Source organism: Protopterus annectens, chromosome 15.part0 (genome assembly GCF_019279795.1).
Source record: "Protopterus annectens isolate FY-2018-M chromosome 15.part0, PAN1.0, whole genome shotgun sequence".
Classification (NCBI taxonomy): domain Eukaryota; kingdom Metazoa; phylum Chordata; order Ceratodontiformes; family Protopteridae; genus Protopterus; species Protopterus annectens.
In genome coordinates, this window is record NC_056749.1 from 544,307,082 (window position 1) to 544,333,937 (window position 26,856).

Below are 26,856 nucleotides of genomic sequence, written 5' to 3' on the forward strand. Positions count from 1 at the left end.
CTTTTCTGGACAAGGATGACTGGGTGTGCTCGACAGATCTTCAGGACGCCTATTATCACATAAAAATGAACAGGCAATCCAGAAACTTCCTACACTTCTGGCTAGGAGACATTCGCTACCAATTCAGAGTCCTGCCCTTTGGACTCAGCACAGCCCCATGGTGATCATCAAATGCATGGCAGTCGTAGCAGTGTACTTCAGACTGCAGGAATTCCAGGTGCTTCCCTTCTTACCACTCCGAATGTGCATCAACTCATATATGCAAGGGATCAGGTTCTCCACAAATGTAGTCTCCTAGGAATAAACTACAGCAGATCGCAACTTTGGCCAACTCAGACATTGGAATTTATCGAAGCACATCTCAATACAAAGTCTGCGATTGCTTCCCTCCCAATACACCAAGTTTAAACAATAAGGTCACAAGTCAAGAAGGTTGTAAAGAACACCTCAATTTCAGTCCTTACAGTTTTTCGCACTCTAGGCCTCATGGCAGCAGCGATAAACTTAGTTCCATTAGCCAGGTTTTTTATGTGGATCCTTCAGTGGATGCTGACTACTCAGTGTTCAGTACTTCATCAATCAGTGTCTCATAGTGTATAAGAATTGCCAAGATTTGCAAAAGAGATCTATATTGTTGGATCCAATTCAACCAAATGCTTCATGGCTGTCTCTTCATCCCTCAACAGCTCAGGGTCATAGTGACCAATGATGCTTCCCAGATAGGGTGGGGAGAGGAGTATTATCTGGGGAAGACAGTCCAGGGTACATGATCCCCTGAAGAGGCCAATTTACACATAAATGTTCTAGATATAAGAGCAGTGCTCTTGACGATGCAAGCACTTCAAGATGTTCTTCCCTCTGGGATGATTACAGTTCATACTGACAATATATCAGTTGTCTTGTACATCAACAAACAACGGGGAATCAAAATTTTACCCATTGTGTCGAGAAGCTCTCAGGGTCTGGCAGTGGTCGAGCTCTTCCAACCGCTTTCTACTAGCAATGCACATTCCAGGGAAATCCAGTGTGATTGCGGACGAGCTGAGCAGGTGCATTCTTCTTCCATATGAGTGGTCCCTCAACCAGGCAGTGACAGACAAGATTTTCTCTCAGTGCGGCCAGCCGTGCTGCGATATTTTTGCCTCTCCCATAAACAATTGCAGCAAGTACTTTGCCCTGATTCCCCCACAGGGGAAGTCACTGAGGGATACTCTGCTTCATGATTGGCCCCCCCGGGCTTCTTTACGCCTTTCCACCAATAACACTTATTCGAAAATTTCTGCAGAAAGCTGCTAGGTCAAAGAGCACAGTGATCCTCATTGCTGCCTATTGGCTTGGACAAATTTGGTTTCCCTTTCTGTGGCTTCACTTGATTCAACCACCATGGAACCTAGATCCAACTCCGGACCTCCTGTCTCACTCGATGGGTATGTTGTACCTGGATATACCAAACATCAAGCTGACTGTTTGGCTTCTCCAGTTCCCTTAGTAGCCAGACAGTCTATGCTGTCATCACCTGTCCGACATATAATTTTATCTTCCCATAAACCCTTGACAAGAAAAACATATTCGATTAAATGGAAAATATTTGTCCTTTGGGCACAGCAACGCAATCTTTACTCCTTCTAAGCTCCTGTCGATCGCATTTTAGATTTCCTAGCACACCTTTTTCATAATGGAGCTAGTGCTTCAACTGTTAAAAGTTCAGCTAGCAGCAATTTCAAAATACCATACAGGTTTTAGTGGCGCATCCATAGCTTTTCAGAAACTGAACAAGGCCTTCTTAAAAGGGACCCTTCTTCTAAGGCCTCACTTTAAAGACCCCACGCCTCCATGGGATTTAAATCTGATGCTACAGTCTCTCACACAACCCCCTTTTGAACCGGCAGCTACATCTCACCTTAAATACCTTACATGGAACACAATTTTTCTTGGTTCCCATTACTTCAGCAGGAAGAACTTTCAAGATCTAAACATGATCTAAACCTCCATACTTGGTTTTCCACAAAGATAGTGATTTTGTGTACTAATCCATAGTTTCTGCCAAAGGTGGTGTCAGAATCCAGTATCAATGGGGCCATCAATCTGCAAGTGTTTTTTTCCCAAGTTTACCAACAAAGGAGAATATAGCCTACATTTACTGAACATTCATAGACGGTTGTGATTATATTTGCATAGAATGGGAAAAATCATTAAAGCTGACCAACTGTTTATTTAATTCTCTGATCAACCTTGTGAAAACCTGTTACCAAAATTACCTTATCAAAGTGGTTGACAAATTGCATTTCCTTTGTTTGTACTAGATTGGGCATTACTTTTGCACATCCCTTGAAAGCACACTCCACTATATCCATGGCTACGTCCAGTTTTTCAGTGAAGAATGTCCATGAATGATATATGTGCAGCAGCAGCTTGGGGCTATTCCCCATACCTAAGTCACTCATTACAAGTTGGATCTGGTCTCCAGAGGTAGGGCATCATTTGGTTCTGTGGTGCTCAAAAATATCCTTTCTTGACTCCACCCTGGACACAGGTAGCTAGGGACGCTGTCCTTGAGGATCGAATGAAGATTGACAAGATCAGATAAAGAAGTTATGTACTTAACCATAATGTTCCATCTCTGTTGTCTGTCTTCATTCTTCCTCATCTCCCCTCCCTATCTGTTTCTGAAGGAGTGAGTGTGTACAGGGTCTCTGTAAACTTATTTTTATATATGACTTCTGGATATGGCTTTTTCATGACTGTCTTAATCTTCTTACGCCTTCTTCTTCTTAGTTAATATAGCAGCAAACAAGATCTGAGGATTATTTGGTAGGTACATTGAGAGTAAGGGAGAAGCTCGAGGATTATTTGGTAGGTACATTGTGAGTAAGGGAGAAGCTCGAGGATTATTTGGTAGGTACATAGTGGGTAAGGGAGAAGCTCGAGAGATTTGGTGGTTGCGAGCTTTAGCAACAGTTGAGTCTGATCTGACGGATTGGATCCGAACCCACTTGCTGAGGAAGAATGAAGATAGACAACACAAATAGAACATTATGCTAAGTACATAACTTTTTTTTCTTTCATTAGTAGCTGCAAGCCAAAGTTTCTAATAGAAAAAATAAATCTGAAGCCAGTTTCAAATTGTATGTATTTAATAGTCCATTAAATTCCATTTTCATCAGCACCAGATTCCAAATAACCTTTGTCCAGGTAAACAAAGGCTTATAAGGTGTTGTATAAACAAGACAATTTATTAGTGTGGATTTAGATGCAAGAGCATGACAGGAGGGTGGTAGGCTTGATAAATAAAATAACACCCTCATTTCAAGTTGAGCAAGAAAAACTTTGAAATAAGAGACATTTGAAATATGTGGGACATATTGTAATGTCTTACAATAATGCCTGAAATATGCAAAATGTATTCTAATGTCTGAGGGTTTGAAACCTGATCATGAAATGGTCACAGCTATTTTGCAAATAACAAGGCCAGTCCAGGAGACTGGTAAGCACTATACAGGTATCAAGAAAAAATAAATATATCTTTCAAATTTAATACTTAATGCGTCTAAGGGTAAGTCTGCCTCTGAGGAAGTTGGTTGAGTAATATGTCGCCTGGGATTGAAGATGTAAACAGGAATCTAGTTTCCAAAAAAATTCTCTTGTGTGAATAAGCCATTTGTGTACTGGTAAATGCCAGTCAAAATGGTGTAGGAGCTGTCCGTCATGCCATTAAAAGCTGCAAAACAGTTCGTAGATCTGCTTATGGGTCAAGAGCACTTACTGAATTGTGGGTAATTTAGGGGGCTGTATATGTATAGTGCTTTTGTGGTATCGTGGTAGAATGGAATATTCTGTCATTACGCTCATGGATCGTGATTTCTCCCCTCTGAAGCCAACATGATGCTCTCCTTTTCCCAAAGAGGGCAAGTGAACAGTCACAGAAGATGTGTTGGGTCCTCTCAGTGGACAAGGGAGAGCCACTCCTGTTGGTCCTGGGAGAGGGAAGAGGGGAAGGATTCCATTTTGTCAGCATGTTGTACCCATCCTTAGGGAAGCTGCTGCCATTAATAACACTGTTGGCTCCAATTTTCATGTCAAACCCCCCCCCCCGAAAATTAAATATATATCTTCTCAAATTTCACTGGACATGAGTAGTTTACTTGGTCTGGCTCAGGATTTAATTCAGACTATTGATCCTTCTTATAAAGTGATTTCTGATAAAAGAAAGAGAAAAATATTTTCCTGAAAAAGATTCAAAATTCTGAATCTGGACAGGAAAATAAAGGGATGGATACATGGTTTTCTTTTCAGATTTCTGGAGTAGGAGGAAGCCTCTCTTTCTTCAGGGATATTCGCTCATCCACCAGTCCAGACTGTGTTTTCATCAGTCCATCAGGTGCTGTCCCAGGGAGTGATGAAGTCAGTTCTTCTTTCCCAAGTGGAGAGAGGTTTTTATACAAGGATGTTTTTAGTGCCCACAAAAGAAAATGCTTGGAGACCAGTTCTGGATCGATCTTTCCTAAAGCTGTTTGTGGTAGTGCCCAAGTTCAAAATATGTCACTTCACAGCCTATTATCTTTCTCATTTAATTTTCCTGGTAACACTAGATGTAAAATATGCTTATCATCCCTATTCATCCAGACTTCAGGCATGTCTTAAGATTGTGTGTGCATGGATCACGTTATCAGTTTTGCTCCTTACCCTTTGGACTGTAGATGGCACCAATTATGTTAGTGTCTAGCTCCAGTTATAGCTCATTGCAGGCTACAAGGGTATCCACATTTTTCCATACTTGGATGACTTGCGTATCTTACCAGCATGTTTTTCAAATTGCAAGAATCTCTTATTTGGGTGAGAGATCTTTTGCACAAGCTGGGTTTCCATGTGAGCATTCAATAGCCTTTTTTTTTTTTACTTGCAGGATTGTGTTCCTGGGTTGTCAGCTAGACACCTCAGTTCAAAGAGCTTTTCTTCCACAGGAAAAAAAAAATATCTATGTAGATCTATTTATAAGGTTTTCCACTCAGACTTCAGTCACTGCTATGGAATATCTCAGTATTTTGGGTCTCATAGCATCTATAATTCTCATGATAATTCTGGAAAGACTCAACATGAGAAATGTACATTGTTTTCTGAAATCTCTTTGGTTGCAGCACCAACATCTTTTGTCTTTTCAAATTCCAGTACTGGAGTTTGTCAAAAGAGAAATCATTTGGTGGAGACAGCAAATACCTTTAAATCCAGGTCTTTCTTTCTTTCTCCCTCCCTGTTCTAAAGCAACCAGTCACCACAGACCTATCAGACGTTGCTTGTGGAAAATTTTCGAGAGGGATAAAAGTGCAAGGTGTGTGAGACGGTTCCACTTCATATCATCGAATTTCATTTAATCGAATTTGAAAACATCCAGACCAAATCGTCAAAAACTCATATCATCGAATCTCAAATCATTGAAAACTAGAAAGCAACTAGAAATAACATCCCAGACACTAGTTACTACATTTATGCAGGGGGGCAAGCCCCCCCTGCACCCCCCATGGGGGGGCTCTGCCCCCCCCCCCCGTAATTAAATATACCAACTGCAAGGTCGCACTATAGTGGGGTTAGGAAATTACATTTTCCCCCACTGTAGTGCAACCTTGGAGTTGGTATATTTATTTACGGGGGGTGTGGGGGGCGGAGCCCCCCACATGGGGGCTGCAGGGGTGCTTGCCCCCCTGCATAAATGCAGTACTAACTCTGGAATGTTATTTCTAGTTGCTTTCTAGTTTTCAATGATTTGAGATTCGATGATATGGGTTTTCGACGATTTGCGTTTTCGACAATTTGGTCTCGATGTTTTGAGCTTCGATGAAATTAAATTAGATGATACGAAGTGGGAACCGTGTGAGACACAAAAGACAGGCACAAGCACATAAGTATGAGATGCTTGTCTTGATCAAGGCTGTGGACTATCTGAATCATCTTTGGATCCCAGGACTATTTCAAGTTGTTCCACAGTTATGTGGTACATCAACAAGCAAGGGGGAAACCAGGTCATACCCCTTTGCAGGTTAGTCATGTTAGCTGCAGATAATAGCTTCACAGCATAGTCTCACCCTGTAGACATCCTGTTCTGTCAAAGCAAATTTGTGTGGCAGACAAGCTGAGCAGAACAATGGCAGACACCCACAAATAGAAACCATTTCAGGGTTTTTTCCACAATTTGGTCATTCTTTGAGGAGTTCCTGAAGTAGACCTATTTGCCCTCCTCTCTGAACAAACATCTGGCAAGTTTCTGCTCCAGGACTCCATGCAGAAAGGCCTAGAAGACAGATGCCTTTTCTTTTCCTTGTGCAGGAATGTTCCTGTATAATTTTCCACCCTTTCCACTAGTATCCAGGGTACATCTAATGATTCTGAAGGAATCTCCCAAGATTATTGTGGTGCTGACAGCAGTGGGTGGCCAGGGACAGTTACAAGCTTTCTCACAGACTGGATCTACTCTCACAGGATCAGGGTTATTTGATGCACCTCTTCATTTGACTGCCTGGATGATAGGGTCATAATTCTGTCTAGATGTCTGTTTACTGAGGACATGTAGCAGGTACTAATGGATGCAAGAAAGCCTGCTGCTAGAAAATTATTTTATTTAACATTTGCTTACTGGGGAAGTCCGACTGGGCATCACATAACGCGTTATCACAGTTCAAGTTAGTAATAAAGCTAACAGGATCACTTAGTAACACGTTTTGGCAGTTATACTTTGTAACATGAAATCATTTACTGGAGTAGTGTCTGAGAAATACTGTAGCTTAATATACAGTGGATTAGTGTCTCGGATATTTCTGTTTGGTACTGTAAGTTGTTATGCGTAATGTTATAATCGCATAGGATCAGTAAGCAAATAGATGTATTGAAAGTGACGAGTAGGGGGAGAGAGGGTGAGGATGGGAGTAAGTAGGGTATTCAGTAAGCATAGAGACATAGTTAAGGTGGAGAATGAGGCGAGAGAGGGTGAGGAGGGGAGAAATGGGCTCAGCCTGGTGAGGAGCAGGAGCACAACCAGTTGTCATTTAGGTGGGACTTTAGCAGTTTTTTTGAAGTGCATTAGGTTTGCTGTGTTTAGTATGTTCTTGTAGTGGAGTTCCATGATTTAGTTATGTAGTTAGAATATAGTGGGTCTCTAAAGCTGCTGTTAGATTTTGTAACTTTGAGTAGTAATTTTTTTGAGGATCATAGGGTCCTGCCATTGAGGTGGGTTTGTACGAGGTAATGTAGGGATGAACATTTGTCAGGTAGGTAAACTATGGAATAGGCTATGGTAAGTTGGTTTAAGGGTTAGTAGGTTGGGCAACTGTTTAGCCATTTGAGTTGTTTAAGAGCAAGACAATGATGGGTTCTGTGGGGCAGGTTAGCGGCAAATCTGGTATCTTATGGTAGCAAAATTAAAGTTTATTTAAGTCTGATTTTTTTGAGGTTAGCAAATATAGGGGAGCAGAAGAGTAAAGTGGATAGTAAGTGGTTCCTGGCAATAGCTTGTCTGGAAGAGTTTAAGGAAGGTTTTATTCTGTAAAGGGAACCTAATTTAATGTGGGCCTTTTTGATGGCATAAGATATATGTTTTCAAATTTTAACTTATCTAGAAAGATAGCTAGTAGTTTGGTTTTTGAGGTGGGTTTGATTAGAGTGTGATTTGATGAGGGGATTGTAAAGTCATGGTGGGGGGGTTGTTACATTGGTTAGAGCACAGCATTAGTTTGGTTTTGTTGGGATTAAGGATGAGCTGGTATTTTTCTAAGACTCAAAGTCAGTAAACGGTTTTTGAGTATTGTCTTTTAGTTGTTTTAGGGTAGGTGTGGGGCAGATGGCTCATCTGCATATTGTATGATCGAAGCAAGCTTTGTGTAGGTTATTGGTCAGAACTGTGAAGAGCAGAGGTCCAAGAATTGTGCCTTGTGGAACACCTACTGTAATGAAAAGTGTGGAGGAGAGGTCATCTTGCCATTTGACTGATTGATAGCAGTCAGATAGGTAATTTTGGAACAAAATTAGTGTTTTTAGGTATGTCAAGTGATGCAAGCTCATGTAGGAGTTGTTCAAGGAACATTGTGTCATATGCTTTTGACATGTCGAGAAATATTGAGGCAACCATATGGCCACTGTTTTTCAGTGGGTTGACAGTGTTGGTAAATTTGAAGAGTGCCGTGGTGGTACTGTGGCCTAGTTGAAATCCATGTTGTGCATAGGAAAGGAGCTTATTAGATAGTAGGTGTTGCATCATTTGAGAGTGGATGCACTTTTCTAAGATTTTAGAAAGAGGGGATAGTATAGATATTGGCCTATAGTTAGTTTTAGTGAGGAGCCTCCATTGTGGAGTGGGATTACATAGGAGGTTTTCCAGATTTTAGGTACATACTGTTCGTGAAAGATCTAAGAACTAAAAAACAAAACCAACTAAAACAAAATTAAGGTACTCAAGCCAGGTGAAGCCACATATAAAACCAATATGCTTTATTAAAAGTTGAGTGCTTCCATTCCTATAAACACTTGGGAGCTTTTTCAGAACAAATTCAGCCAAAAAAAAAAAAAAACAAAAAACAAACTTTATATATCATATTATAAACATGTGACCCACCAGTTAAAACATTTACATGATTAATTAGCTATAAATTTCAGTTTCAGTAAAGGTGAAATAGAAACAAAATCATTAAGTCCAGGAAAGCAAGTTGCATTTAACCTAATTTGTCAAATGAATTCCCTCTTGGCTAAATGTTCGTCCACAAGATATCCCCAACGGTCTGACGTAACTTGATCTAAAACTAAAAAAGGGGAAAAAATGGTTGTGGTTAAACATAATATGCCTAAAAAGAGTATCGATTGTTTTTGCATTCTTAGTATCCAGGATATGCTATGCTTACCAATCCTGGTCTTTAGCTTTCTGCTACTCATACAAACATAAAAGGCTGGACAGGAATTACAAATAGTTAAATAAATAACCCGAGTAGTATCACAAGAAAAATGTCCAGTAACCTGAAATAAACTGCTATTAACAGAACATTGTTCACCCACCCAAATATAATTACACATGCGGCACCACATTTAAACATGCTCGCATAATGATGTCCATGCTGACAATACTATTCGAGTCTTAACCCCAGATAAAGGTGAAAGCCTGGTGTTAATCAACAAGTTTGCTTATACCAATAAAATGTTTTACTTATTGATGGATGTTACTTATAGTGAGGTACCTTGTAATGAAGTTTTTGTTTTTTTGCAAGACTGACATGGATTTAAGACTATGATTGGTGAGCATATCCTGGCTATTAAGAATGCAAAAACAGTTAATGTTCTTTTTAGGCATATGTTTAACCACAGCCATATTTTTTCATTTTGTAGTTTTAGATCAAGTTACGTCAGACCTCCGGGAATATCTTGTGGGTGAACATTTCGCCAAGAGGGAATTAATTTCGCAAATTAGGTTAAATGCAACTTCCCTTCCTGGACTTAATTATTTTGTTTCTATTTTATCTTTATCAAAACTAAAATTTTTAGCTAATTAATTATGTAAATGTTTTAATTGGTGAGTCACGTGTTTATAATATGGTGTTTAAAGTTTTTTTTTTGGTTGGATTTGTTCTGAAGAAGTTCCAAAGTGTTTGTAGAATGAAAACACTTTAACTTTTAATAAAGGATAGTGGATGTTCTTCATTCCACATTGCTGCAGTCCTAACTATTGGGTAGTCCGCTGTCCAGTCGGCCCGAATACCAAAGTATATGGCTGACGTCGGTCACGGCGCATTAGACTGACGTCAGTACGTCAGGGTACTAATGCGCATGACCGACGTCATATCCTCAGTCTTTTTTGCCGCATGGTCCGATGCAGAAGCAGTTTTTTGCGAGTGCAGGTTGGCGTTCTGAAAGTTTCTGAAGTCAGAGTTTCAGACCGAATCAAAGTTGGCTAAGTACCCCGTTGGGGAATATTTTGTTTTTTTTCTTGCCTCAGTATTTAACCGGATGTCAGAAAAAGTGAATAACTGTATTTCTTGTGGGAAACAGATACCTCATAGGGATTACCATACTTTGTGTATACCTTGTTTAGGGCCTGAGCACGACGTTGTTGGATGCCGCTCTTGTGCTAGATTTAACAAACGCACTATTAAGAGAAGGTTAGACTGTGCCAGGTTAGTGTTTGGGAAGCGTTGTAATTATAAAATGCCGTCGGATGCTCCGACGCCCGCTTCAGCCAAAAAGCGCAAGGACAAAGCAGGGAAGCCTAGAATGGAAGAACCGACAGTCCCGGACGTCGGTTCTTTAGAAGGCTCAGTGGAGCCGGAGGTTCTGCCAGGAGTTTCTTTGGAATCTCAGGGAGACACTTTACTGTTACAGGATGTGTCCTCTCAGGATGTAGGCCAGGCTGAGGGGGCTTCTCAGGTGGCTGTTCTTCCCTCTCTTCCTAAGGTGGTTAAGGCCTCGCCTTCTGTTTCTAAGGCTTCTTTAAGAGGCAGGCCTACTTTAGCTTCAGTGGGGGTTTCTCCGAGTGTTTCAGGGTCTTTGCCTAAGAAGCATATGCTAAAAATGGCAGAGGATTTGATTACAATGATTAGAGGTTCTATGCCCCCTCCTGATAAGAGGCCTAGGGTGGAACCTGAGTTTGAGAGTTTTGAGCAATGTTCGGAGGCTTCTGAGTCTTCGGCTGAAGACTTGCAGGAGTTTCCTCCTTATTCTGATTCTGATGTGGATGATTCTACTCCTTCAGCTTCGCCTCCTGAGGATTTTTCTTTTTCAGAGACTCTGCATTCCATGAGGGAGCATTTTAAATGGGAAGGTCAAGATTTCTCTGATTCCAGGAAGAGGCTTAGAGAATTCTTGTTTTTACCCCAGCATAGGCCTTTAGCTATACCTCCTGTTCTGAATGTGGTGGAAGATGTTTTTGCAGAGGCTTCACTAAATCCTGATTCTTTGCCACCTGCCCCAGTTAAACCGGATAGGTACTATAGGGTGCCTGACGCCCATAAGTATCTTTTTAAGAGTCCTAGGGCAGACCCAGAAACTGTCTCTCAGGGGCCTAAAGGTGTGAAGGCTTCTGTAGTTAAAAATCCTGTTCCTCCTGATAAAGAGGCAAGGGCTTTGGATAGATGGGGAAAGAAAGTGTACACTTCTTCCACTTTAGCCATGAGGGCGTTGAATTGTCAGTTTCATATGTTAAAATATCAGAATTATCTCCTTTCACAATTGAAGTCTAAGGTGGATGCTCTGGCTGAAGGTATTGAGTGTAAAGAGTTGCAGGATTTAGTTCATGTTTCTGAACAAGTGGGAAAACATTCCTTGCAGTGTGGTTTTGATGCTGTGCAGGCCTCCTCGAGGGTGGCTGCCACTGGTTCTGTTCTTCGTAGGCACGCCTGGTTGAGAGATCAGAACTTAGCTGAGCATGTTAAGACAAGGATTTTGGATGCTCCTTTACAGTCTGATGTGTTGTTTGGTTCGCCTGTGGAAGCAGTTTTAAAGAAAATGGAGGACAAGGCTAAGTCTATGCAAACTGTTAAGGATTTTTTGCAGGTGCAGCCTCCGAAGTTTAGTAGAAATTGACCTACTAAGGGGTGGACTTATCCTGCTTATGATTCCCAGTCTAGGGGTAGGTCTAGACGTGGTAGGGGCAGAGCTCAAGGTTCTTTTAGGCCTAGGACAGGGAGTTCACCTGCTCAGACTTCTGGTGAGGGCAGGGGTCAGTCCTTTCGTAAGCAGACCCAATGACCTGCCTTTTCAGCTGCCAGTACATTCTCGCCTGGCAGCACCTCTGGGAGGAAGGCTGTCTCTTTTCAAAGAAAATTGGGATTTAATTACCCATGACAGATGGGTTCTGGATATCATTCACCACGGTTACAGGTTTTATTTCCATACCTTGCCTCCTTTCAAAGGCATGCCAGACATTCCTCCTCTACAAAGAACAGAGGCTCACAAGCAAATTTCTCTGTTGCTCCAAATAGGGGCCATTCAGTCAGTTCCTGTGCCAGAAAGGGGCCTAGGATTTTATTCTCGCCTGTTCCTAGTACCAAAGAAGGGGAACACGTGGAGACCAATTTTGGATTTATCTATCCTCAACACTTATCTGGACATTCCCAAGTTCAAAATGTTGACGTTACAACAGCTTTTACCTCTGCTGGGCAAAGATCACTGGATGGTAACTTTAGATCTCAAGGAAGCTTACCTTCATGTGCCTATAAGACTACGTTGCAGGAAGTATCTGCGTTTTCGAGCTGGAAATTCTCATTATCAGTTCTCTGCATTGCCCTTTGGCTTATCTACTGCGCCCAGAGTATTCACAAAGGTTCTGGCTCCAGTGATAGCTTACTTCAGGCTAAAAGGAATTCAAATCTGTCCTTACTTGGACGACTGCCTGATTCTGGCTCAAGAAAAGGAAGACCTTCTACAGCATTTGGAATATGTCATAGCAGTGCTAAGATGCCTAGGGTATTCTGTGAACGAAATAAAGTCCAGTCTAGTACCCTCTCAAGACATGTGCTTTCTGGGTGTGAGACTGAATACAGCAGCCCAGATGGCATTTTAACCCCGGACAAACAAAAGAATCTTTCCAGTTACTTCCATCAACTATCTCTTCAGTCCGGGCTGACTGCAAGGACAGTCCTTCAAGCCTTAGGGTTCATGGCATCTTGTATTCTGGTGCTTCCCAATGCCAAACTGCATATGAGGAAGCTACAATGGTATCTCAAAAGTCTATGGACACAGCACTGCCAGGATTTGGACACTGTCATTCAAATAATACCTTGCATTCAAAAGGAATTTTTGTGGTGGGCTCAGGAATGTCACCTAAACAAGGGACTCTCTGTGACCCGGCCAGAGGCAAGTCAGATTCTAACGACAGATGCCTCAGACATTGCTTGGGGAGCTCATCTAAATGGAAAGTGGATACAAGACAAGTGGCCTGCCAGACTACAGCATCTACATATCAACATGAAAGAGATGTTAGCAGTCCAGTTTGCATTAATGGCTTTCAAGGAGTTACTTCTTCCAGGGCAGGTGTTGATTCTAACAGACAACACAACTGTCATGTGGTACATCAACAAACAAGGGGAACACATTCTTACCCATTGTGCAGGCAAGCAATGATTTTATGGGAGACTGCGCTCAGCTTGCAACTAACTCTTCAGGCAAGGTTTCTGCCGGGAGCACAGAACTCCTTAGCAGATGTGTTAAGCAGACAAATCATGGATCCCCACGAGTGGAAACTGGATCTTCATGTATTTCAAAAATTGACAGTGTCATGGGGAACTCCAGACATAGATCTGTTCGCTTCTCCACTAAACCACCAGCTGCCAAGGTTTTGCACGAAGGGATTTCATCACACAGCTTGGAAAGTGGATGCTCTTTCTTTCAGTTGGCAAAATCTTCATGTATATGCTTTTCCACCTCTGCCTCTTCTCCCAAAGGTGCTTCTAAAGGTCAGACAAGACAAGCCAAGGATGATTTTAATAGCTCCAGATTGGCCTCGGCAGCACTGGTACCCATTACTGAGGAGTCTGGTAAGGAAGCCTCCATGGCCTTTACCCTTGATTCCACACCTGTTGTCTCAGAGGGACGGTCATCTGCTCAATGTCAAGCTTCACTCTCTTCATCTAACAGCCTGGCATATTCTGTTTTGAAAGACAGCAGGTCTCAACTTCCTCAACAAGTTTTAAATGTGATTATGGAAGCCAGAAGACCTAGTACAAGGAAAGTGTACGCAGAAAAATGGAAGAGATTTTTATTCTGGTCTGCAGCAAAGAATTTGGAGATTTCTGAGCCTAATTTGAGTGTGGTTCTTCAATATCTTACTGAGTTATTGGACAAAGGTTTGTCTTTCTCTTCCATTAAGATTCATGCTGCAGCAATTTCAGCTCACTATGATTGTGACCCACCATTGTTTTCACATCCTTTGTTCAAGCAATTTCTTAGAGGGGCAAAGAATATAAGACCCCCACGTAGAGCTCCTACTCCTGCTTGGGATCTCAATTTTGTGTTGGAGAAACTTACTCTACAACCTTTTGAGCCTCGGCTACTGCTGAACTGAAATACTTGTCATGGAAGACTGCTTTTTTGTTGGCCATTACTTCTGCAAGAAGGGTTTCTGAGTTACAGGCCCTTATGGCGGTTGAGCCTTTTTTGATTTTTCATAAGGATAGGGTATCATTACATACTAATCCTTCCTTTATGCCTAAGGTGGTTTCTAGTGTGGCTTTAAACCAAACTATTCATTTGCCTACTTTCTATGCAGATCCCCAAAATAAAGGGGAAAAGATTTTGCACACTTTAGATGTACATAGGCAATTGCGTTATTATTTAAGCAGAACTAAGGATTTTAGGCAGTCTCAGCAGTTGTTTGTTTCTTTTGCTTTGAGTTCGCAGGGCAAGCCTGTGTCAAAACAAACTATTTCTAGGTGGATTGGGTTTTGCATTGCATTTTGTTATTCCCATCATGGTAAGGAGATTCCAGCTGGGATTAGGCCTCATTCCACTAGGGCTACTGCCACTTCAACAGCATTTCTAAGGGGGGTGGCAACTAAGGATATTCTGGAGGCAGCTACTTGGAGTTCAGTGCATACTTTCTCTAAGCATTACCACCTTCCTCTCTATTCTAAGTCTAGGGCTGGTTTTGCCACAGCTATTTTGCAAGGCATATTATCAGCTCCTGCTTCCTTATGATTTGCCAGCCTCCCTTACCTCTGCTTTGGGATTCTACCCAATAGTTAGGACTGCAGCAATGTGGAATGAAGAACATAGTACAGTTTTGTACCTACCATAAATGTAGATGTTCGAGGATCCACATTGCTGCAGTCCAATTTACCCTCCCTCCTTCCCCTCTGTGTTTAGGGGTGGTTGTGTAGGTGAGATTATATTCTGGTACCTTTGTATATATTGTATATATTTTTGGTGCAGGTATGTTTGGTGTTTTTGGTTTTGGCCTTGTCTTTTTAGGGTCTTCTGACATCTGGGGCAAGAAAAGACTGAGGATATGACGTCGGTCATGCGCATTAGTACCCTGACGTACTGACGTCAGTCTAATGCGCCGTGACCGACGTCAGCCATATACTTTGGTATTCGGGCCGACTGGACAGCGGACTACCCAATAGTTAGGACTGCAGCAATGTGGATCCTCGAACATCTACATTTATGGTAGGTACAAAACTGTACTTTTTATATGTGCTTTCACCTGGTTTGATCACCCTAATTTTGTTTCTTTAGTCGGTGATAGATCTATTGATCAGTATTGAAACTGGGTAGCAGATGACATCGGCTGCTAATTGGAGGTAGGTCGGCAGTTTGTCAGTGGCAAGAGTTGTGGGTTTCAGTTGGCTTAGCAATTTCTTTATTGTACTTGTTTGGACGGGTTTGAGAGAGAGAGAGTGAGGTAGGTGAATTGGTAATAGTAGGGAGGGTGACTTGTTGCAGGCTATTTTTTTGTTTTTTTATGAGTGAGAGGATGGAGTTTAATGAGTTAAAGTGGGGTGCTATGCTTTCTTCTATGTTTTTGATATTTGGGGATAGGGTGGGAGTGTAGCCTGGATGGATAAGTTGATTGATGGAAGCCCAGAATATTTGTGGGTTGTTTTGATGCTTGAACTGAATGCTTGTATAGTACAATTTATCAGCTCTCATTTGCTTTTTGCAGACATTTTTTAGGTGGTGGTAGTTATCTAGGGAATGTTTTGATTTGTTGGTTATATGTTGATACCAGAGTTTGTGTCTCTGTTTTAGTAACTGTTTGGTTTGTTTAGAGAGTCATGGGCAGTTGTTAGTTTTTGTTCTTATGTGTTTCACGGGGGCAAGTGTGTTTTGAACATCAAGAAATAAGTTACTGATCTAGTGGGAGGTATTTTAATGGGGACCAGTTACAGCTTAGTAGCAGTTGTTTAAAGGTGTCTGTAGAGAATTTTTTGTATTGAGTATTTGCTTGTATGATTTTGGTTTTGTGGGTGAGCTACAATGTCTTAGAAAGAAGGTTAATAGGTGGTCACTTAGGCTGTCAGGTAGACAGCCTGAAAGGTGGATTAGAGAGGGTTTGTTAGTCAGGGTCCAATCGAGAATGGATTGTTTGTTGATGGTTTTGTCGATTCTAGTGGGTGAATAAATCAGTTGGGTGAAACCATGTAGGTTGATATGATTTGAGGGGTTATCTGATGAATAGGTTTGCCAATCGGTATTGAAATCAACTAGTATAGTTTCTTACCTAAAGGGTATGTTTACCCTTTAACCCAGGAGTGAGGGGTGCTCGCATGGAGCAGAAGGGGCGTACTGCTGCAAATGTGAGGTGTTTAGAACTGCTATAGGACAGGTGTTACAGAAACTGCAAGGGCCCCTTTCAAAGATCATTTGATATGGTGTGTACTTTCTGTTGTTTTCTTCTTCTCATTTATTTGCTGTTACATTAATGCTGTTTTTTTTCTTTTTGGTTGGTAGAAGAGGAGAATCCTTTTCCCAAGTGATGGTGAGATTTGGATTTGCAAAAATGTCTGGATACCCCAAAAATCACCCAAGAGGTTAGTACATTTCTTTCTGGATAACTGTTCTTACTCGTGTGACATTTGGCTTTATCTGATCAAATGATATGCAGAAAATTCCTCTGTCTCATACATATGCTTTTACCCCAAATGCGTATTTCCTGTAAGAGCATCTATCCCCTTTGCTGTTTAAATTTGAGATGTGTTGCACTACCCTCCTTTGCAACCTCAAAACCCAACATGAGGTATATAGTTGCACTTTCTTGGCTTCATGCACCCAGCTGGCCACAACTGGTCATAGCACTAGCCACATATGCTATAGCTTTCATTGTCTTAGTCTGAATATCACACCCTTAAGCCTTCTGGTGCAATAAGGAAAAGCTGCTCTTAAACAAATCATACTTTTTCTTCAGTCGATTTACATTTGCATGCTCAGCCCACCTTTGTTTAATGATATTTACTACTGTAAGTACTTCTGATTAAAACACACTAGTCTTCTTAACAGCTATAAAAGTGCCTCTCTGTTTCATTTTTTAGTTTGAATTTGTGTAATTAAAATAATGTTAATATTTTTTTAGTAAGGGCAAACTATCACCCAGTATAACAGCAAAGGTTTTGCCTTTAAAAAAAGGCTTTAGCAAATCAGACCATTGAATTCGGTCACTGTGGAGTTAGATACAGAAGGGCAATAATAGCAGTGAACCAACCACAAAGACACAGAAACAAACTTCAGGCTGAGGAAACATCAATTAATGAAACTGCAAAATTTATTCAACAAAACACAGCACAGCAAAGCTTTCAGGCATAGCCCTTCATCGGTGCAACTCAAATAAACCATTAACAGCATTAGTTTACTATTTACTTAGTTGTTGTAGTTTTATGATTGGAGGGGTTGTGTCACGTGAACTTTTAATGATCTGTTTTAAAAGTAATGCTGGTTTGCAGATTCATGCTGTGTGTGTGTGTTATACACACTCACAGATATATACAATGATTCTGCCTGCTAGATGTCAGGTGGGTGTGAAATACCAAACACCGTGTAGTGCATTTGGTCCACTTTACCAATCCATCCATATAAAATGGCAGTTATTTCAGATATGTATGATAAAGAAAATGTATTGCTGTAATTCTGCTGTAGAATCACTGGTCAGATGGACTTCAGTTTTTGGCCAGGTCTTTTTCAGCATTTGGAAGTAAGCAAAACTCAACTTGCCTAATTAATTTTTCTCTTGTTGCTTCAAGTCTGTAGCCACCATCCTTTACTTGCTTTGTTGGTCTTATAACTCTCATCTTGTTTTTGCAGTTAATCGGCACTAAGTATTTTCTCACACACACACACACACACACACACACACACACACACACACACACACACACACATGCAGGTTGTTGACTTAGCAGATAAACCGAATTTTCTTTTCCAAAAAATTCTCACCACCATGCAGGGGGAAATACAGTCTGTGAAACTATATTGATGATAAATTTGTTATTGATCAGTATTATGGATACCACAGATCTTCGTATACACAAAAATTTTATTTGTTGATCAGGTATGTGGTCAATTTTGAAGGTGTTAATCATGTCGATCACTGCTGCAGTAACCTTAGCTGGATGGTTTACATCCCACCAAGGATATAACAGCCTTCCAGTTTCAGAATAACTTCCACTTGCCCACACAGGTGGTCAGCTCGACCTGAGCTGACTAAAAAACAGGTTTGGATGCCAAATCCTTCAGAGCTTCCCTGCTATTGAAAAGATTGTTCCCTGCCTGGCTTTCAAAGATCAGTGGTGCACTTGAGCTGCTCCTTTGATGGGCAGATAAATTCCCTTTGGGGAAAACCTTCCACAATATATTGTTTTTATTGTACTTTTCTGTTTAAGGAAGTCATTTTTAAGATTGGAGTTTTTTTTTTTACTAGACTGTAATGAAACTTAACTTTACGGGATGCATGTTTTTGCCTTCCAGTTTATAAGTTGCTTAAGTAATTGAAAACCATTTTTCTGAAAAGAAATTGTTTAAATCACGATGCCAGCCCCACAAAGTAAAATAAAGTGCTTTATACTGTGTTTGTGTGTGAAAAAACTGACTTTTAAAGACTTAATTTACCAACTTTTCTTGTTTGCAGTGAGAAAGATGCACTATTTTGTCTTGACCATGGAACAAACTGTTGGTCCCAGAGTCTGTCCTGCTTCCAGCAATGGAAAAAAGGAGTTAAACAAACAGCCTTTGCCACAGCAGCAGGCTAGCAGTTTGCCTAAGCTGTAGGTGGGTGACTCTGCTGTGGGCATAGCTTGTTCTTCACACCACTTGCATTTTACCCTGAATCCCTTTGGTGTAGCACCTACAGGCGCTATGGACAAGGGATTAGCCATGCCCTCTGTGGCTATTGGGGGCCCCCTCATTGAGCAAGGGAAATTTACTATTGTTAGTCCTGGGAGAGGGAACAGGGGACACTTCCCTTTTTGGTCAGAAAGTTGTACCCATCCCTAGGGAAGCTGCTGCTGTCATTAATACTGTTGACCCAGTTTTCCTTTCAAAAGATACTGAAAACTTAACATGTATCTACTACTCAAATTTCCTTTGACAGGAATGGTTTACTTGGTCTGGCTCAGGGTTTAATTCATGCTCAGTCCTTCTTTTTCAGGTGGCTTCTGGTAAAGGAAATAGGGGTACCTCTTTTCCTGAAGAGATTCAAGATTCTGAATCTGGACAGCTCTGTTTTCTGATACAGACTCCAAGGAAATCTCAGTTTCTGATTCTGCCTGGGGGGGGGGTTCTCTTTCTCTGAGACTATTTTCAGAATGTGCCATTGTTTCCAGTGAGATTACACTGAGGTTTCACAGTCCCTCAGAAAGTATTATACACTATTAAATTAGGAATTATCAGAACCTTTACACATTACTGTATTTCTGTCAGCTTTGCAGAATGTCTGTGTGTCATGTGTGTGTGTCACTGCCTTCAATTTTCCATTACCATGTATAAAGTTCCTCAGTCTTTTAAGTTTTTATACATTCTTCCCAAACCTGACCCAGCAGTTATAGGTTTAGTTAATCGTACTGCTACTAAACATTTAGTTAATTTCAAATCTACTCTTTCTGACAAGGATGAGAAGATTATTGATATGCATAGGAAAAACTGTATGCTTCTGCAACACTCTTTTTTTCAGAATTTTGAATTGTCAGGGTCATGTGTGTGTTGATTCTAATTGTGAAAGTATGAGGAATGTTTTGTGAGGAAGAACATGCTTTAAATCATTCAATTTTTCATTGTACAATTCATAACTCATTGCTCAGTGTGTGTATGACTCAGTTGGCACATCTTCCAGGGCTATGGCCATTGATGCTGCTTGAGGGGCCTGGCTGCAGTCTCAGAACCTCCCAGATGTGAAAAATTAGATTTTAAATGCTCCTTTTCCAAAGTGTTTTAAGAGATTCTCTAACTCCTCATCCAGTTTAGCAAAAAGCAAAATACATTCTCAACAAAATGTGTGTTAACAGATGTTTAAGAAATGGTAGGGGTTCCAAGAAGAATTTAGGAACAGTCCAACAGGTCAGAGTGACTATTTAAGGGACCCCCTCCCCATCCCTGGTAGCCCATTTTTCCCTTCCAGAATGTCTAAATCTGTACTTTTCTCTTAGCAGCAGATGATTCTAGACAAATGGGTTCTGAAGATTATTCCTCAAGGTTACAGATGGCAGTGCCAGGAAATCCCTTCTTTCCGGGGGTAATTATTCATTCACCAGACTCCTTTATTCCCCCTGTCTTTTAACACATAGTGTCCCATGGAGTGATTGAAGCAGTTTCTCCTCCCTAGGTTGGGAAAGGTTTTTATTAGAGGGTGTTTTTAGTACCAAAGAAAATGCTTGGAGAGTAGTTCTGGGTCTTTTCTTTCCTAAACCAGTTTTTAATGGTGCCCAAGTTCAAAATGCTGTTTTCACGACCTGTTACCTCTTCTTCCTCATTTAAGTTTCATGTTAGTACTATATTTCAACGATGATTGTCATCACATCCCTATTCACCCAGACTTCAGGTGTTTTAAGGTTCTGTGTGTCTGGATCACATTATCGGTTCTCTTTCTTACTCTTTGGACTATCCACTGCATCAAAAGTGTTCAAAAAAGTATCTAGCTGCAGTTATAGCTCATTGCAGGTTACGAGGTATCCACATTTTCCATATTTATATGACTTCTTTATCTTTGCAAAGTCTTTTTCAGAGTGTCAAGAATCTCTTAACTTGGTGGAACTGTGATTCCAAGAGAACATTCAAATCTTTTTGGACTTCTTCAAACAGGATTTCGGTCCTTGGTGTGTCAGCTAGACACCTCAGTTCAAAGAGCTTTTTTTCCACAGGGGGAAAAAACATCTCTGTGGAGTTCTATTTCTAAGGTTTTTCATTAAAACTTTCTTTGCTGCCAGTGAATACCTCAGGATTTTTGGTCTCATGGCATCCAGGATTCTCATGCTACCCTTGGCAAGACTCCACATGAAAAAGATACAGTGGTATCTGAAGTCTTTTTTGTCCCAAATCCACGTGCTTATGTTTATCAGAAATCACTTTGTGGAGACAGCAAATATCCCTAGTTACAGGTCTCTGCTTCTTCCTCACTGCTCCAAAGCAATCACTCTTCACACACGCCTGGACTTTGTTTGAGGAGTAATTGCAGGAGGGATAAAAGTCGAAGGTGTGTAGGACACCAAGAATGGATGCAGGTGCATAAATTTAAAAGAGATGTTTGCCCTGATAAAGGCAGTTGACTTTCTGAATCATCTTTGGTCTCAGAGACCAGATCATGTTGTTAGACAGTACTACAGTCATATGGTACATCAAAAAGCAAGGGTGGACCAGGTCTTACCTGCTTTGCAGACTAGCCATTTTAGCTTGGGGTGTAGTGTTACAGCATTGTCTCACTCTGTTGACATCCTGCATTCCATTGTAGCAAAACTGTGTAGCAGACGAGCTGAGCAGGATAAGGGTAGGCCCTCATCAATGGAAACTAGATCACGGGCAGGGGTTAAAAGATTTGATCCATCTGTGGGAGTTCCTTAAATAGACTTTTTTGCCTCCTCTGTGAACAATCAGCTGGCAAAATTCTCCACCAGGACTCCATGTAAGAATGCCTGGAAGACAGATGTCTTTTCCTTTCTTTAACAGTAATGTTGATATCTAGTGTATTTAGAATCGGAAGGAATCTCCCAAGCTGATTGAGGTTGACTCCCTTCTGGCCCAGGCAACAGTGGTTCTCCCTTATTTTGGAAACAGCCAGGGGCAATTACAAGCTTCCTCGCAGAATAGATCTACTCACACAAGATCAGGGATATTTGATACATCCAGACTTCAGTCATCTTCAATTTACTGCTTGGATGATAGTGTCTTAATTTCCTTTAGGGTCTTGTTAACTGAGGGCGTGCAGCAGATACGAGTGCAGGCAAAAAAGCCTGCTGGTAAAAAATCATATATTAGCAAATGGAAAAAGTTTTCTAGTTGGTGCCAACAATATAAACAGCACCCATTGAAGGCTAGTTGTTCTCTGGTTTTACAATATTTGTGTGGATTACTAACCTATGGCCTTTCTTACTCCTCCATCAAGATTCATTTATCGGCCATTTTAGCATTCCTCCTCATGGATTTTCTTTCACTGCAGTTTCACATTAAAATGTTTTTGAAAGGGGTTTTGCATAGAGGCCTCCAAGAAAACTACTGGCCTGTCCTTGGGATCTTAATTTTATGTTAAAAAGCTAATAATTTGCTCCATTTGTACTGGCTTATCTGGCTGACTAAAGTTCTTAACATGAATTTTTTTTTTTTTTTTTGCTGACTGCAATGACTTCTGCCAGAAGAGTATATGAGTTGTTGGCTCTTTTATTGAGCCAACCATATCTTGTTTTCCCACAGAGGCAGAGTTTCATGAGAACTAATCCTTCTTTAATACCCAAAATGGTGTTTGAGTTTACTTTAAGCCAAGCTATCCATCTTCCCTGAACCTAAAAATGAGGGAGAGAGGGGATACTCCATATCTTGGATGTCCATAGACAACTCCAGTACTGTCTTTACAGAATCAGGTCTTTGAATCAATTTTTCATTTCTTGTGAAGCTTAGAAGAAAGGGCAACCTCTGTCAAAACAGATTTCCAAATGGTTGTCTAAATTACCTTTTGTTATAGTCATCATAACAAAACTATTCCAGGCATGGTTAAGGCCCTCTCTACCAGGACCTTGGCTTCCTCTATGGCTTTTTGGAAAGGGTTGTGTTCTAGAAGTATCCTAGAAGCAACAACTTGTCCTCTGTACATATGTTCATTTCTCTAGATCTAGGTCAAAGTTTGCTTGAACCAGTTTCCAAGGGCTGCTGAACACTTCCTTTTATCCTTCAAATATAGTAAGCTAGGGTAATTTACCTAGGTAAAGGCCTTACCTATAGGTAAGGCTTGATAATGTGTATGATGAACATAGTATACTTGTGCAAGTAAACTTACCATAGCAGCAGATGTTCGAATAATCAGTGCTGCAGTAGCTGTTTCCTCGCTCACCCCCCCCCCCTTTTGTGTGTGTTTATTCCAGGGTATGGACACTTTTTTTTTTTCTTCCTAGCATTGCCCTTTAAGGGCTCATCCACTCTCTCTCTCTCTGTTGGCATGAAAGCCCGAAGGGCTTGTTGCCAAATCCTATTTTTTTGTCAGTTCAGCTTGAGCTAACGGTTTAGACACATGGAAGGTGAACTGAAACATTAAAAGTTGGCTGGTGGTTATGTCCTTGGCAGGATATACTCTATATAGCAAAGGCTAATGCAGCAGTGATCATTCCAACATCTACTGTTATGGTATGTCATGTTAACCTAATCAGATTCCAGAGATGCTTGACTGAGGAACTGTCCAAGCCTCTCTTGGGTATCCAATCTGCAGAAGTCTGCAAGGCAGTGGACTCGCAGCTGGCTGCAGTCCATATCCAACATGTCTATGCATCTGTTATCAAATGTAACTGATAGCACTTCTAGAGCAGCAGTCAGTGGCATTGCTGTATGTTGACATACCTGGATACATCCCTTTTGAATCCCCTTTTTCGACGAGTCCACCCTTTTCCGATCTAAAGTTAAAAATAATGCTCAGCGAAAAGAACTAGAGGACAAAGCACTGTCTTGCATGGTCATTTGTTTTTCCATCCCGGTAGGACATTCTCCTAGAACCAAAAGGGTGGAAAGAGATTGTGGTTCCTTAACTTCCAAAGTTTTGCTTATGGCACTTTGAGAGAGACTGGCAGATACATTATTCTTTGCTTTCCAACCCATAAGCAAGCAAAGAAAACTTTCTTGTATCCCATCCAGTCAAAGGAAGACAATAGCTGTAGAAATATCAAAGCTGCTAGAAAAATAAGTCATTCAGGAGGTTCATCGGACCAACAAGGGTCCGAAATCTGTTCTCTTTTGTTCCAAAGAAAAACTGGGAATCTCAGGCACATTGTGGACCTCTGTCGTCTAAATCAGTTTGTAAAACAGAATTTTGAATGGCCACAGTTCAGTCCATTTTACCTTTGTTGAAGAAGGATGGCTGGAAGTGCTCAGTGGATCTGCAGGAGGCCTGCTACCACATCAAGCCAGCGTGGCAGTCCAGGAGGTTTTGCCACTTTCAACTGGGAGCCAGTCACTTTCAGTTCATGTCACTGCTCTTTGGTCTCATTGTGGCATCCCTGGTGTGCCCCCAGCTAGAAATCACAATCAATATGGCTGGATAACACTTTACTAATTGCCATACTGCTGGATTACAGAGTCCTTTCCCTGTGTCAACAGGTCCAAAGTCCTTTCCTATTCAAAATGCCTGATAATGTGTATTCTTTGCTTATTTGGTTAATTGACAGCTTCAGTAAATCTGGTCCCTCATGCCAGATTCTGCTGAGGGTGCTGAGTGAACTCTGTCTCAGTGGTCCATACTTTATCAACTCATGCAGTTTCTCATAGTCTGATGAGGATATGCATACGTCATATTCATTGATGGTTAACTTCCCCACTGGTTCTTCTAGGTAGTCCCTTCATTTTTTCCACCCTCATTGCCACATTTGCCAAGAACACTTCCCTACTGGAGTTGTGGATGGGGGCATTTCAAAGTGAAGACTGTGCAAAGTATGTGGACATCTTCAGAGGCCAAATTTCACATTAGCATGCTGGAGATGAGAGCAGTCATCCTAGTATTGCAGGCCTTCCAGGACTCCCTTCCCAGGGGTGTGATTTATTTATTTATTTTACATTTGTTGACCAGGCTAGTTCAACTGGATACATGTCCATTTTCAGTAGAGGCCCGGGGAGAAAAGCTCCAGAGAAAAAAAAAACTTACAAAAATTTAAAATGTAACATAAATGATTACAAAAGGCATCGAAAGACAGTAATACAAAACTGAGTAAAAAAGTTTACATAAAAAATAGAAGAAAAAAAAAAATAAAAATTGACTTAAATAGACAAATAAGGAAAACAGTAGTGGAGACTCGGAGACATTAGTATTTAAGTAAATATAGGTTAATATATAGAGTGTAGTGTATAGAGGGTTTCTTGGTAGGAATATAGTGGTTTTGGAGTGGAACAGTTAGTTAAGGATAACAGTTAGTCAGGGTTGGTACAAGAGCATAACCAGTGGTTATTGAGAAAAAGTTTTAGATTAGTTTTAAAGAGTGGGAGAGAAGTCTGAGATGTAAGATCATGTGGTAGTTGATTCCATACTTTACCAAAGTAGTTGGAGATTAAGGAGTCACCTGCTAAGTTTTTTGCTAAGGTAGTATTAATCAACATTTTGTTAGAGGAGCGTAAATTCTTGAGGTTATTATATGGCGTAATGAGGGTAGAGAGAATTGGAGTGTTGCTGGGTTGGTATAGGGTTTTATGAGCTATTGTAAGTTGGTTAAATCGTAGCTGATTAAGGAGTTCTAGCCAGCCCAGTTGTTTTAGAGTTCAGTTCAGACAGAGGTTATGTAGATAGTCTGGTGTCAGCAAGCAAGGGGCAACCCAATCATATCCATTGTGTTGAGGAGCCATGAGGGTGGCTGTGGTTGATGGCTTCACAGCGTGTTCCTGTGGCGATGCATATTTGAGGGAAATCTAGCGTGTTAGCAGACAATCTGAGCAGGTCCATTCTCCTGCCTTAAGAGTCTCCCAATCATTTGGTTTCAAATTAAATATTCAGTCACTGGGGCCAGCTTTACTGTGATCTTTTTGCTGACCCTCTTAGCATCAAATGCAGCAGCCACTTTGCCCTGACTCCCCAGAAGGGAAGGTCAATAAGAGGTGCTCTGACCCACATTTGGCCCCCCGGTGTCTTGTACATCTTTTCCCCTCATGTCAGCATTTCTTCAGAAAGCAGTTTGGTGCAGAGAGAGAGAGAGAGTGATCGATCTTCATCGGCCCTCTTCTGACTTCATTAGATATGGTTCCCTTTCCTATGACCTCGTCTGAAACACCCTCCCTGGGTGCTGGAACCTTTCCCAGACATGCTATCACCAATCTGTCCTGCCTCATCCTGACGTCAAAGCAATAAAATGAACTGCTTGTTTTCTGCGATTGCAGTGATGGCCAGAAATGCAAGACTTTCCTCTGCTGTGATTCATATTCTGTCTTCATCTCAAAAAAAACAACAGCCAGGAAAGTCTATCGAAGGAGGTGGAAGAGGCTTTACAACGTGGTCTTCCTGCTGTGGTCTAGATTCTTTATCTTCCATTCTAGAAGTTTTGCCAGGTTTATTTCAAGAAGGCACGGTTTTCTACCATTAAGGTTCAGCTAGCAGGTATTTCCATTTTTTGTGGGGGAAATCAGACTCCATTTGCTTAATTGAAATTGTCTATGGCATTTATTTCTTACACCACTATTAAGTGACCCATTCACACCTTAGAATGTTACTATTTTGCTCTAGACCCTGACTGGAGCGCCTTTAAACTGGGAGCTTCAACAGAACTATAATTTCTGTATTGGCAAACAGTTTTCCTGATAGGGATTACCACAGCCAGGAGGGTTTTTGTCGTGTAAGCCACTTTTGTTTTAAAGGATAGGTTCTCTGAACTAATCCTAACTTTCTTCCTGATGTGGCTTTGGAAGCTGCCCTGAATCAAGCCTTTAATTTGCTGGTTTTCTTCCCTAATTTCTCAAACAAAGGAGCGTATACTTTACATTTGCTAGATGTTCATTGTCAGGTGAGATTTTATTTACATTGCAATAAAAGTTTCAGGAAGACAGTTAGCTTTTTCTTTCCTTTTCCAGGGCCAGATTGGGAGATAGTATTTCCAAGGTCCCACTACCCAGATGTCTATCCAGTTGTCTTACCTTTGTGTGCAAACAAAGGGACCGTCTGTACTTCACAAACCTAAAGCCCATTCTACTAGAGCAGTTACAGCATCTGCACCTTTTTAGCCAGTGTCCATAGATGATGATCCT

General features: G+C 41.0%; 1 protein-coding gene across 3 annotated transcripts in view; it reads left to right on the plus strand.

Moving 5' to 3' along the window:
• The window catches only part of LOC122789915, a 931,531-nt gene that overhangs the window by 775,473 nt on the left and 129,202 nt on the right, over window positions 1-26,856 (plus strand). For 2 of the 3 annotated variants that reach the window (XM_044057371.1, XM_044057370.1), the window contains exon 9: window positions 16,414-16,493. In XM_044057371.1, the coding sequence (XP_043913306.1) occupies window positions 16,414-16,493 (80 nt within the window). Of the gene's footprint in view, window positions 1-16,413; window positions 16,494-26,856 lie in introns of those variants that run through there. The other variant, XM_044057372.1, reaches the window with a different exon arrangement.